General features: G+C 36.6%; 1 protein-coding gene across 43 annotated transcripts in view; it reads right to left on the reverse strand.

Moving 5' to 3' along the window:
* Positions 1-14093, reverse strand: part of DTNA (dystrobrevin alpha) — a 373295-nt gene that overhangs the window by 44866 nt on the left and 314336 nt on the right. For 19 of the 43 annotated variants that reach the window (XM_074383592.1, XM_074383581.1, XM_074383584.1 and 16 more), the window contains 2 exons: positions 7291-7368; positions 6627-6719 (listed from right to left, as the gene is read on the reverse strand). The exons of 22 other annotated variants lie outside the window; for them this stretch is intronic. In XM_074383592.1, coding sequence (XP_074239693.1) covers positions 6627-6719; positions 7291-7368 — 171 coding nt within the window. The remainder of the gene's footprint in view (positions 1-6626; positions 6720-7290; positions 7369-14093) is intronic. 2 more of the 43 variants (XM_074383596.1, XM_074383591.1) reach the window with 1 other exon arrangement.

The raw sequence follows: 14093 nt of genomic DNA on the forward strand, positions 1-14093 counted from the left end.
TGAGAAAGAGAAAGTTACATTGCCTTTGCTTTAGACATACAACTACCCCACAAAGAAACAACTGAATTTAATTTTAACATGTTTTATCATTTCTGGCTCATGTATTAGAGACAATACACCTAATTCAACACAATGTTTGCAGATAACAATACCCATTGCTCCAGGCCCAGGAACATGACCTCTTTGACTCCCTGAAAGTGACTTTATCATAAACACTTGTGAGTATTTTGATAAATAATTTTAAAAACCTTGAAAAAAAACTTCATGATGAAAGTATCTTTTAACATGAATGACTGGCTAGTGTAAGTAATATGAAGGTTATCTTTTTAAAAAGCCTTCTGGAAATGTAAGACCTGAAGATATGGAATTCTGTATAGCAAGTGATAACTCATACTTCCATGCCTTTCCCCCCTCAACACTGAGTGAATGAGGGCCTGTGTGATATATTACCCCTTTGTGCACATGAACAATTTATGGGTCCTTTTCAGTATGCTCAAATTATACAAGGATGAAGGAGGCATTCCTCTGATAAATTCCACTATTTCAAGATTTCAATTACAAATAGTTGAAAATGAATGACCAATAATCCTTAAATCATTAAAATAAATACCACTTCCAACACTTTCTCCAGCCCTGGCTATTCATTTCAGGACCTTACAGTCAGTAATCTTGCTACAAGACTATGATGAATTAAAAAGTGGTTGCAGTGTTGGCTGCATTTCAGAGTGGGAGAATCCATTATTCTGAAAGCTCTCCACTTTATACCTGAAGTGCATGGCCAGTGTCTGTTGCCAGTGATTTCAAAATGGTGGTCTAGGAAACTCAAGTGGCCCCAACTGAGTTAGGGCTTCTGAAAGTATGATTTAGCAAAGATTTCTGGGAAATCAGAGTTTCTTCACATTCCTTTGATTTTTTTTTTCTGGGCCTGTTCTGCTTTCCAGGTTAGAATAGTCAACCAGAAAATACTGTGATCCAAAGCATGTAGTATACATAAATGTAAAAGCAAATGCATATATAAATGCTTCTATATTTTCTTTTCATATTTTTTTTCTATTAGCCTGGATAGTGACTGGAATTTTATCACTAGAAATTAATTTAGAAGGCCATAGAGTTTCATGTACTACTCTTCTATTAAGAGGATTAGTGCCTGAGAAAGCATTATTAACTTAAATGGAAGATTGCCCTATGAGATTATTTCCTATCTTTAGCAGTTGGTTCAGAGCAAAATGCTAAGGGAATAGAGTACTTTTTTGGCATTTAGGAGTCAGCAAGCTCAAGAGAGTCAGGGTAGAAAGGAACAAAGTGACACTGGACACTGATAAGTGGTTTTATGGGACTGAAGAATGGGGAGAGCTTGGTGTAGTGGCCCTTTGTGAGTGGTTTGGAGAAAAGAAAAAAGACAGGAAATCGTGAAATGACAATCTTCATGGATAGCAATAAGAATTTACCAGAGTAGTGGCTTCTTTAAGGGCCACCTTTAAACTCCTTTATTGAGACCCTGACTTCAACAACTCCCTATGTTACAGTCAAGGTCATGCATTCTACCTTCTAAAAACTCTCAGATTCCTCTGTTTCCTTCTACTCCAACTGTTCCTGATGTGCTTCCGGCCACTGTCATCTTCTTCTGAATTAGTGTAAAGCCCTCTCAACAGGTTGCTCTGATTTTATTTGTGTTGTAACTTCCCTCTAGTTCTATCCTGTAGTCAGTGATCTCTTAAAAAGGAGCTGGCTGTCCACTCCCATCCATAAAACCCTTCAATAGTTTCTTATTGCAATGTTCATTATTTGGGTGGGTACAGTAAAAGCCCAGACTTCACCACTAGGCAACATATGTATGTGAGAAATGACGTTTGTACCTCCTGAACATATAAAAGTTAAAAAACATGATTTCCTCTCTCTCAAACTTCTAAATAAGACTTGTGAAGTTCTACATAATCTAGCTTCACCCTTTAACATCATTACTGTAGTAGACTTAGCACAGGTAAGTTCCTCAAATGTTCCATGTTCTCTTTGCCCTGAACAATGTCTCTGCCTCCTCTACCCATGTCCACTTGGTTAATTTCTCCTCATCCTGGTGTTAGCTTTACCTGCTATTTCCTACCCTCACTGCCAATCTGCAAGTTCAGGTTTATTGCCCCTGATTGGTTACTGGCCAGTATTGTAGGTTATATGAAAAAGAATACAGTTTAGATGAATCAGTGAAGAAGTTTACAAAAGCAATAGGTGGTCTTTATAGCTCTAATTTCTTTCTCTCTTTCTCTCTCTCCCCCTCCCTCTTTCCTTCTTTCCTCTTTCCTTCCTTCCTTTTCTTTCTCTCTTTCCCTCTTTACTTCCCTCTTTCCCCTACTGGGGGAGGTGTCTTTAATCTAATATTGGAAGCTAGACAAGCCAGTTCATGTGCATATAGCCGGGATAAGATGGGAGAGAATGTCCTAGACAGGGGAGAACTAGTATTGGGGCCTTGAGGCAGGAAAGAGCTTGGTTCACTGTAGGAATTGATCAAAAAGTGACATGAGCTAAATGTAGTGATTGAATGGGAGAATCCCAGAGATCAGAGACTGAGAGAGGAGTAGGCAAGAGCTAAGTCACAAGAAGGTTTGTAAACCATGGTGAGAGGTCTGGGTTGTAAACTAGGTGCAATAGGAATCTATTAAAGAGTTTTAAGAAGGCAAGCTAATAAAAATTTAGACCTTGTAAATGAAATTCAGAAATAGGCATTCTTAGATGTCTTTTCCCCCCAAGCATAAAATATTGTGGAGTAATTTTAAACTAGATGGATTATTAATCCACTTAACAAGAAATCTATTCACAATACAAATGCACACTTTTTTGTACTTGAGAAAAACACAGAAACAATTTTAACCTAGTCATATGACACCAGGAGTCTAATCAAGTGACAACAGTTAGAGGTAGAAGTTCTGGGCTGGTTTCCAATCATTTGGTTGGTCCACTACAGACTTTGCCTATAAACTAGCAAGTCTAGGTATTTGACAAACTTTACAGGAGGGCAGTAAAAGCCTGCACTGTATTACATTTTCAGACTCCTTCTCCTGCAATGAAGAAGGTGCATACAAATTATTAAGGTTTTTAAAACTTCACTGAATTAGGAAGGAAGCAGGAATTCTCCCTTGAGCTGCAGTTTATTTATTTGACTTATCTGACATCAGAACTAGCAATCAGATAAGTGTTTATTTAGCAGCAAACTACTATAAATAAGTCAGTTTCCCATTGTGTTAAGTAGTTAATACAGGGTAGAAGACCACCATATAGAGTTAATCAGAATTATGTCTGAATAACGGCAAAATCAAATCTTCTGATGGAGAACAGTTATATGGGTCCTGTTTGCAGAGCATCTCATGAAGGGTGCACAGATGAGGCCAAGGAATGGGGTGGAAAATGGATGGGACCCAGTGTCATAAGACCTGTTTGCAAGCCCTTACCAGCACGCAACTTTGGATAAGTCACTTAGTGTCTCAAAGCTCATCTTTTGTTAACAGTGAAATGGAAATAATCATATCTGACCTTCTAGTACTATGAGAAGTAAATTAAATAATGTGTAGAAAAAGGCTCTGTAATTTTTGAAGCATTTCATAAATATAAGATTTATTATTCCTACTCCAGCTGTTGTGATGACATAAAAGAGACTGAAGACAAAACTCTTGCCCTTTTTGAAGCTTACGATTAACATAAAAAGTCACAACTCATTAAATTGCATATGCAAAAGGTAACCTGTTAAGAATCACCATTCCTATTACTAGTATGTGCTCAAAATATTTGCTAAAATCAAATAAAAATACTAGAATAAGAAAGGCAGTTTAAGTAAATACATGGAGGATGCAGTGTAAAGGAAGTATCCACAAAAGATTCCTGAAGGGCCTGTGCTGATGTAGGTTTTAAAAGAGGTGATGAAACGCAGTGGTAAGGAACTTCGATGGATAACGGTTAAAATCTCTGCCCCACTTTTTATTAGCTGTGGGACTATAGGAGAGTCAGGTAAACTCTCTGAAATGATACCTTTACTTATCTATAAAATGGGCATGATCTTATTTACTCCATGGGCTTACTCTAAGGACTAGGAGAAATCATGTATCTAAGGCTCTGAACATAGAGCTTGGCCTGAGGTAAGTGTTTTAAAAACACTATTATTATTACTATTATTCTATGTCTCGCTGTAACTTAATGTGGATAAAGCATTGTAGCTACAATGATGTTAAAGGAGGTAAAAGATTATTACATTACTTATAGAAACATGACAGGTGTGAGGAATTGTTAGGATCTAATTAAGCATAAAGGAAAGGGAAGAAAAATGAGAAATTTGAAAACAAAGTTGGAATTTTTTAAGGATAGAAAAAAACGAGAAATATGGAGGGTGCAGCTATTAAAACAAAGCCTCTTTCATTGATTGATTGGTCTTAAATTCTGCTTTATTTTCAAAATACAAATCACATTTAGCTTTCATCAAGCAGATGCAGGGTGTCTCTGCTGAGACAGATTTATGGCTTAAGTAGCTATCAAGTCAATATGATTAATCACTTGAGTAGGGAAAATGGCTGGTAGTGACAAACTCTGAGCTTTTCTCTTTGGAGATTTCTTTGTTATAACCTTAATTAAGAAAAGATCAAAGAAGAGCAGTAGAAATAACTGGAGTGTGCTTAGAATTATGGGAAGAGGACATGGTTTGAGATTGCATCATTGTCTTACAATTGAATGTATACTGACTGTGTTCTTCTTCAAAGATGACCAATACAACTAAAACAAAACTTCTGTGCTTAGTTCTATTGTTTCAGCTACCATGTAACACTGGAGTACCAAACTCCTTGGGAATAAAGCAATTTTGTAGTTTTGAGAGGCTGAGTTGTGAAAAAGTGGATATTATTTAATCTAGAAGCTCACAAAATTTGAAGAAAGAGATGGATTTATGTCAGCTGAAGAGTACATTTTTATCTCCTTAAACAGTAGGATATAAGAGAAAATTAAACTAGTGTACTGGCTATACATTTTAAAAAATACAAATTAAGATACATGTAAACACATAAATGTTCATCAGTTCATGAGAACTAAAAGTAATCTCATGTACTAATCTTGCAAAAATAGGTCTAAGAAGCAGCAGTAGGAAGAAATTTTGAAAATATTCAAGTGAGGAGGAAAGAGGTCCAGAAACAAAGTGGCTAATAACACAAATGGTAAAGGGAAGGAGCACGGAGCAACGGCCTAGCACCTGAGGGATGCCTTGCTGAAATACTAGGTTGATGCAAAAGTAATTGTGGTTTTTGCCATTACTTTTAATGTAATTCTCATTAATTTTGCCAGTGACTTTTCCTCTAGTAGTAGAGGAAAGGGGACTTGTTATGCTAAATGTCTGAAACATTTTAATGAAAATTTAACCCATTGGCTCTCCTAATAATTAAAACTATGAAAAATCCATGGGCCCTTAGTTCAGAGAAAATTGAAGTGGTTGAGTAAAATGACATATGATTCAAGGAACTGGTTTGCTAAATATGATCATAAAACAGTAGTCTGAACTATATTGAAAAATACATGTGACAAATATATAGTTTGTTCTTTTCCTTTCATTCAAGTAGAAAATCCACATTTATTATTAACATCAAGTAACGTTAACCAATGGAAGGAGTCTCTTATGTCACAATTAAAATGGAGAAAAGCCTTATGAATGCCTTTATCCAAATATGTAGGGCTATCTTAATTCCTGAATTTAACATATCCAAAACTATGTTTTGTGTATTCCAAGATGTAAAAGCAGGCTTTAGCAGGATAGTCATCAGAAACATGTATAGTAGAACTGCTGAAAGACAATTTTTCCCACTGTTATCATTGTGAAAGAAATGATTCCTATTTTGCGATTTGATCACATCGCATTTGTTCTTTTTCACTCTTATCTTAAGTAAAATGAGGCATTGTTTTCCAAATCAGCAGAGACATCCACGTTCTTGGAATAAGACAAATTCTTGTATCACCATCCTGTGGTAGGTAATCTGACATGACATGTGGCACAGAACTGACTGGTGGACCTGGAGTTCTGAATCGACCTGAAGGCTAATATTCAGCACGGTATCCCTTTATGCAAGTTTTCCCTTTAGCTAAGATATAAACAAGGATATGAATCCTATGGTTCCCTTATGGGAAGTATCCAAGCTAACATCACAAAAGACTTTTTTTTTTTTTTTTTTTTTTTTTTTTGAGACGGAGTTTCGCTCTTGTTGCCCAGGCTGGAATGCAATGGCGCGATCTCGGCTCACCGCAACCTCTGCCTCCTGGGTTCAGGCAATTCTCCTGCCTCAGCCTCCTGAGTAGCTGGGATTACAGGCACGCGCCACCATGCCCAGCTAATTTTTTGTGTTTTTAGTAGAGACGGGGTTTCACCTTGTTGACCAGGATGGTCTCGATCTCTCAACCTCGTGATCCACCCGCCTCGGCCTCCCAAAGTGCTGGGATTACAGGCTTAAGCCACCATGCCCGGCCACAAAAGACTTCTTAATTGAATCAGTTAACAGTGCTTCAGTGTCACTGTTGGCATCCAGTGACCTTGCTCCTTGCTGAGACTGCTTGTCACCAGCTCAGACTGTATCCCTCTCTAAGGATAGTCAAGCAGCCAAACCTGCACTAACCATGAGGGGTTGTTCCGGAGCGTGTTGACATACAACCCGATGAGAACATGTTCATCAGCTAGCCTGTCTGCCACATTCAGGCTGTACTGTATCCTGAAACAGGGCAGGGGGAAAGAAAGGGTGTTGTTAAGTGAGGCGGACAGAAATAAGCAGAGAAGGTAGGAGTGAGTTTTTGGTAGAAAAGGCATTTAGAAAACCAAGGAAGTAAAGGAAGGGTAGTAAGTGATGTGCTAGGAAAAACACAAGCGAAATCCAAGCAATAAAACCCGCAATTCTATTTCACTAACTTTAAAAATAAAGACTTCCATTTAGGTTAAATAATTTTTTAGAAAACAGATTTATATTTTTCAGCCACTAAGGCCAAGGTATTCATCTGTACAGTAAATACATTGAAATGGGTTGCAAGCAAAGATAAAATATCCTTCAGAAAATTGAATCTTCAGCTTAGTCATTTCAAAAAAGAAAGAAACAAATCTGGGAAAGTGAATAACAACACAGATGTGTCTACTGGAAATAGCTACTTAGTGCTGTTAATTGGGTTATAGCAGAGCTGCTTTTACTGAATTAAAGATGGTCTTTCACACACAAAGCATTTTTGACAAAAGAACTCTCCATTTTTAGTTTAGTTAATGCAGGGTTCCAGTACACTCTGGCTGTAACTTACCCTTTGCCCTTCAGAAAAGCTGGAGCAGCCCTAGCCAGCAGTTTGCTCTGCTCTACTTCACTGTCCTTGGGAGGAGAGCTAGTTAATAAGATGGGAAAGCCAAGAAGAGCGTAAACACGGCAATGAATTCAAGAATAGAAACTGGCAACAGACACTCCCAGGTCTAGATCCAAGTTCCATTTGGACAGATCTCTTATTATTTTGGAAATGTTTTCAGATTTCCAGAGTTCAAGTAGGAGTAGAATACCCAGCCTGAGAACCACAATTACAATCACCATGATCCCAGATTTGACCTCTGCTATTTGCTTAACAAGCAAGCATTTATATTGGGTATGTCTAGACGCAATGAAAATTCATTCAACATTTATCATGGCATATCATGTAAACAGTCCAATAGTTCACTAAGTTCTGCCAGCCTTTAGAGCCCACTGAAGAACTTTACTCTAGCCTTCCCTACATTCTCCAACTTTCTGTGCTGAATAGAAAGACTTGAAAATTACCTAGAGATTGCTTCTTATTAGAAGTATTTTACTACTCCAAGCACAAGCCACATGATCTCGGCTGTGCAGCTACAAAGAAAATTTTCAGAGGAACAGAGAAATACACCTTTGAGTCTTATACATATATATTGTTATTTCTTATGTTTATGTTAATGCAAAGTTAGTGAATATAGTCTCATTGCTAAAGCAAATTCTTAACATTGTAGATTCATTATGGGAACTACTAATTTTAGTAATTTAAATAACAATTTTAAAGTCTAAAATATAGTTTTATTAAAGTATAAATAGAAATATAATTAATAATTCATTAAGTGCAGCTATGGTAAAGTCATCCAAAATCTACTGTGACAATTTGTAGTCACGCTGCATTGAGAAATATGGTATTAATTCTTAGTATTACAATTGTATTGGTAATGTGTTTAAAGTTTGCTCCTCTATAGGTTAAGAATTTGCCCTACACACTGGTGAACCTAAAATTTTCCGTCTACTTCTTCATAGAAAACAGAAAAATAAATTGCCTGACTTTGTTTGAATACCAAACATTTAACTATTGGGATCTAAATTGTGAGCTTCTGCCAAAAATTTTCAAGAAATTCTAAATCTACTAAATATATGTATGATGGTTTATACATTAGTTAAAATCTTAAAAACTTTATACTACAAGTTTTGAGGTTCTACTATAAAGCACCATTCTTTCAGATCATGAACTAAAAAATAGAAATTTATACATCTCACATTAGAATTATGCACATTATAGTTGGAATTCTTGCTTTATAATAATGTATACTAAAAGATTCCTTGAATAGTGAGGTCCCTGATAAACTTAATATTAAATTTGATTTGTAAAGAAAATGACTAGCAAAGAGTAGGCATGCATGTTTGTCAGATGAATGACATTTTCACTCAGCTCTTCAGAAAGACATCTGTTACACAAAGTATTGCTGTACTGAAAAAGTTCAACTGTACACAAGCAAAGTTGACTTTTTTTTTGAGATGGAGTCTTGCTCTGTCACACAGGATGGAGTGCAGTGGTGCCATCTTGGCCCACTGCAGTCTCTGCCTTCTGGGTTCAAGAAATTCTCCTGCCTCAGCCTCCTGAGTAGCTGGGATTACAGGCATATGCCACCACACCTGGCTAATTTTTGTGTTTTTAGTAGAGACGGGGTTTCACCATGTTGGCCAGACTGATCTTGAGCTCCCAATCTCAAGTGATCTGGCCACCTCAGCTTCCCAAAGTGCTGAGATTACAGGTATAAGTCACCGTGCCCAGCCCAAAATTGACTTTAAAAATAAATTAGATTGTGTTTTAGGAGAATTTACTTTCTTGATGACCTTAATACTTATCTTTTTCCAGCATATTGATGTTTTCCTTTTAAAATTGTGAAAACTGCCCATTAGGGCCAAATAATCACCTTAAGCCATCATAGTTTGTGTTTTTTGTGATGTACCATTATCCCGCCAAAACTGCATTCAGCCTTTGTCTGCTGAAGCAGATCTCCCTCCATACGTTCATTATGCAGTATCTACAGTAGCCCTGCTGCCCAATATCCCTCCAATTGTTTTGTGTAACTGAAGATAGATGGATCTATTACATCAGAAGCAGATGCTGATGCCATGCCTCATGCTTCATGTACAGCTTGCAGAACCACGAGTCAAATAAACCTCTTTTTTTCTTTTTTTTTTGAGACAGAGTTTCACTCTTGTTGTTCAGGCTGGAGTGCAAAGGCGTGATCTCGGCTCACTGCAACCTCTGTCTCCCGGGTTCAAGCGATTCTCCTGCCTCAGCCTCCCAAGTAGCTGGGATTATATATATAATTTTAGAAATGATAATCTTGCTTCTCTTTGAGACTCAGATTAGAAAAGGTGTTTTCCATGGTCAAGGTGAACCCCAAATAGTTCCCAGTTTTAGAGCTTAACTGTCACCATGCCTAGCTAATTTTTTTCTTCTTTTGTATTTTTAGCAGAGGCGGGGTTTTATCATGTTGGCCAGGCTGGTCTTGAACTCCTGATCTTAGGCAATCCACCCACCTTGGCCTCCCAAAGTGCTGGGATTATAGGTGTGAGCCACCATGCCTGGCCTAAACCTCTTTTCTTTATCAATTACGAAGCCTCAGGTATTCCTTTATAGCAACTTAAATGGACTAAAACAGTAATGATGTGTGGCTTATTATGATCCCTTCAAGGTACTATATTATCACAGTATCTTATAGACTAATTTAGGTTCTAAACCTTCATTTTGCAGATTTGCGGTTTGCATGGAGATGTTAAGTTTCTAATTTTTTGTGGGATTTAGGTTCAGGCACAATAGAACCTACTTCCTTACTAAGGAAAGAGTGCTTCCAGCATATCATTGTGTCAGAATATGACAATGGCTTTCATATAACCCAGCCTGAGCTCCAAAAACTTCTGTTCTACATGCCTCATCTTCAAATCAAAGTGCATTCTTCCTTTTAAGCTCTGAAACTGGGAATTATTTGGGGCCCACCTTGACCAAGGGCTACACCTTTTCTAATCCGAGTCTCAAAGAGAAGCAAGACTATCTTTTCTAAAATTATATGCACACAAATCTCTTTTTCTTATTGTCATCTTTTTCTTTTCACTAATCCCTTGCCACTGTATGAGCACATCCTTTTGCATACATATTATACTGAGGGTTGTGGTAACAGCCATACCTTGGAGGGCATGACATGGTAAATTTTAAAGTTCATATATCTGCTAAAAGAAAAAAGGCAGGAAATATTTCCTCAGACTTTTTTTTTTCTCTAACGAAAATTCTCTAGCTTCTCATCATTTCCTTTTTAGACCTTTGGAAAGTAGCATATCTAGAGATAAAAAAAACACCTTCTTCCAAAATTTTTCATGCACACACACATACATGCACACACACACAAAATGACACAATGGGTTCTGGAAAAGTAGAACAATCTCAAAATGTTTCTACTTATTAAAAAAAATTATCCCCTTAGTTTTGAAGGGTGACAACTGATGCCAATAGTTTTACTTCAGTGAAAACATTTGGCAGGGGTGGGTCCAAAGGTAACAAAACCACACACAAATGCTTCCTGGATACCTCAAATACACTTTTATAAATCACTTCTGCTAATGTTGAGTTACTATGTTATCCCTTGACAAAGATTATTTTTTCTTGTATTGAACATGATATTAAAGGCCTGGCTGCAGTCTTACAAAGAACCAATATTATAGAAACAAATTATATCAATATAGAATAATTATCACAATGTTTAAAAGGAAAATGATATTTGAAATATAGCAAATTGAGAATACATATCTTCATTTCTATTGATAAAATTATTAGTAAGCTTGTGTGACATTTGGATTTGTGAAGAATGACTTGTAAAGTTGGCTCTCTCCTTAAGTAACTATCTATAGTGTATAAAATTTTCCTTCTCATTAGAAATACATAGTCTAGTAATAAGACCATCACACTAATTTAAATCCAACAAAAAACAATTCACAAATCTGTTTTATCAAGAAATAATGTCTTGAAACATTCTGTTTCTTTTTTTTCTAGATTTCAATAGCTTATATCTGAAATATAAAATATTTATCAAATGAAAATTCATAGCCCAGTATTAAAAAAATAGGTTAGTGTCTCAGTGGGAAAATTAGCTGTCATCAATTCAGGCTGGCATAGAAGTTGAACCATCTCAAACAGGGACGATGGAAAAGATAAGAATTCTTAGGTCATATTTAATTTACTACATTGTACCCAGGTATCATCAACTCATAGCAATTGCACTTTTGTCCAGAGAGCTTCTAGGAAAGTTTGCTTGGTACAGGGCATGCAGAGACAACAGCCAAAGCAATTCTAGCAAGAGAATAAAGTTTACTGAACCGAACAAGAGAGGTGACTGTGGTTTTAATCGTGCATTAACATTTTAGTATAGAAAACTGTTAGGGTTGATGTGAAAACTGGTGTAATTCCAGTTTGAAAAAAATCTAGCATATTAGTAGAGCTTTGGAGCTACATGAAGTAAAGAATTATCTGCAGAGAGTGAATATTTAAATTCATAAAATTTTATACAACATGTCCAGAAAGTTTGAAAAGAATGAAAGATCTTCAAGGTGGTGCCAGATGTTGATTTACAAATTTATCTGCTTTATGACTGAAAATGGATGGGCATTAATCTAAGCAAAAATTAGCTATGGAGAAAAACTTTGATTTTTCAAAAGGAAAGGCTACATTTAGTATCTCAAATTTATTTTCAGCCACTTTTGATTATCAAATTACAGTATTTAAAATTTAGTTTGAACTTTTTGAGTCAGATTAAAAGCCAGGGTTGTTAAGAATCTTTGGGTAAGCAAAAATGTTTAAAAAAAAATGTAAAAGGCAGAGTGAATTAGCATTTGTTTGGTTGAAAACCCAAACCTATCAATCAACTTACTAACAGGTCAACCCAAAAAATAACTCACAAATGCTACTCCTCTGGGAGGGGTCAGGATTTGGGAAGTATCTGGGGTGGGTGTGCTCTCCCTATAGGAACTACAGAGCCTAATAGAGTTATCATTTTATTTATTTTTATTTTTTGAGATGGAATTTTGCTTTTGTTGCCCAGGCTGGAGTGCAATAGCAAGATCTCAGCTCACTGCAAACTCTGCCTCCTAGGTTCAAGCTATTCTCCTGCCTGAGCCTCCCGAGTAGCTGGGATTACAGGTGTCTGCCACTGCGCCCAGGTAATTTTTGTATTTTTAGTTGAGATGGGGTTTCATCACATTGACCAGGCTGGTCTTGAACTCCTGACTTCAGGTGACCCACCCGCCTTAGCCTCCCAAAGTACTGGGATTACAGGCACGAGCCACTATGCCCGGCCATCTAATACAATATCATTAATTAACTACTTGTTATTGTAGCAAACCAGAAACTAGCATATTAGATTGTGTTTAACATGCTATATAAATTATAAGCAATTTCCTAACATTTGGTGGATTGACAAAATCTGGCTAGATGTTATAGAGAATAGTCAAGGTGATTCCTTTTGTGAGTGCTTACCACTTTAGAGTTTGCAACTACGAAAATACCTGTGAAACCTTTAAATGATGTTCCTAAAATTGGAGGTAAAAGAAGTGTGACTAATTTTTTTATTAGTCTTTATTGTGACTAACGAAGAAGCTTAGCCATAGTGAAAGAAGCTTACTTGACGTGAAAAAGTATTGGCTAACTTTCTCATAGAAACTGAGTAAGGATTATGGCAAGATAATTAAGATTTTAAAAACGAGGCATGATGCCAACAAAGATAGCAGATCCTAAGAAGCACAGAGCTGTGGGCAGTGAAAGGGAGAAAGAGCCATTGGGACCTGGCTTTGTGATCAGTCTGTGCAATAATATTTGCAATAATAATACACTATCTTTCATAAGCTTAGATAATGTTGTTGGCTCACCATACACAGCTCTTAGAGCTCTTTCCCTAGTGGTGATAATAGATTTCCTTCATGTCAGCCATTCTTTCCTATAAATTTATAAGAAAACAATCTGAGGCTTAGGAATACAGTTTATAATCAAGAAAATGAATGCAGTGAATCAGTCCATCGATTATGTTATTTGACCCACATTATACCTAATTTCTAACCAGCACTGAACGTACACATGTGCATGTGTGCACATGCACATAAACACACACACACACATAAGAAGACTTTAAAGGACCAAGGGAGAGTGCCTTCGAGAATTCCTTTTTTTTTTTTTCTTTGAAGTAAGGGAAAAGTGAATCAAGTACATAGCTACAAAAGGATGTAAGAACAGGGAATGTGACAGATGATGCTGGTAACCAGAGGTACACACTTATAAATCTGTATGAAGTAGGTTACTAGGATGTCGAAGACTTCAAAGTTATATCCCTGTGTCTTTTGAAGATCAAAGTAGTATACTTGTAAAGGGCCCTAGGTGAATAATGCCAGGAGTTTGTGGTGAGAATTCTGGAGTGGGAATTTCTATTTATCCTCATTCACTTTATCTTTCTAGGATCTGTTACGATACAAAAAACTGAACATGCAGGCTAAATAAAATATGGAGAACTTCCCTACTTTCTTAGTGCTGCCCTATACTGGCCAGCACTATACTTGGCTTACTTAGATTTTATTTCATTTTTGGGGTGGGCTAGAAGTGAGAACAGAGCTGTAGGTCATATTTCATTGGTTCTGTTTCAATGATAGAAGTATAGGACCTTTAATGTCTGCCTACATCTGGCATAATGGATTTTCATTGATCTTAGTTTATAGACATGATTAAGAAATCAAAAGTGATTCATTTTATATTAGCTAGTATGTACATTTATTTTTACCCAA

This window comes from Saimiri boliviensis, chromosome 13, assembly GCF_048565385.1.
Source record: "Saimiri boliviensis isolate mSaiBol1 chromosome 13, mSaiBol1.pri, whole genome shotgun sequence".
NCBI classification, from domain to species: Eukaryota; Metazoa; Chordata; class Mammalia; order Primates; family Cebidae; genus Saimiri; species Saimiri boliviensis.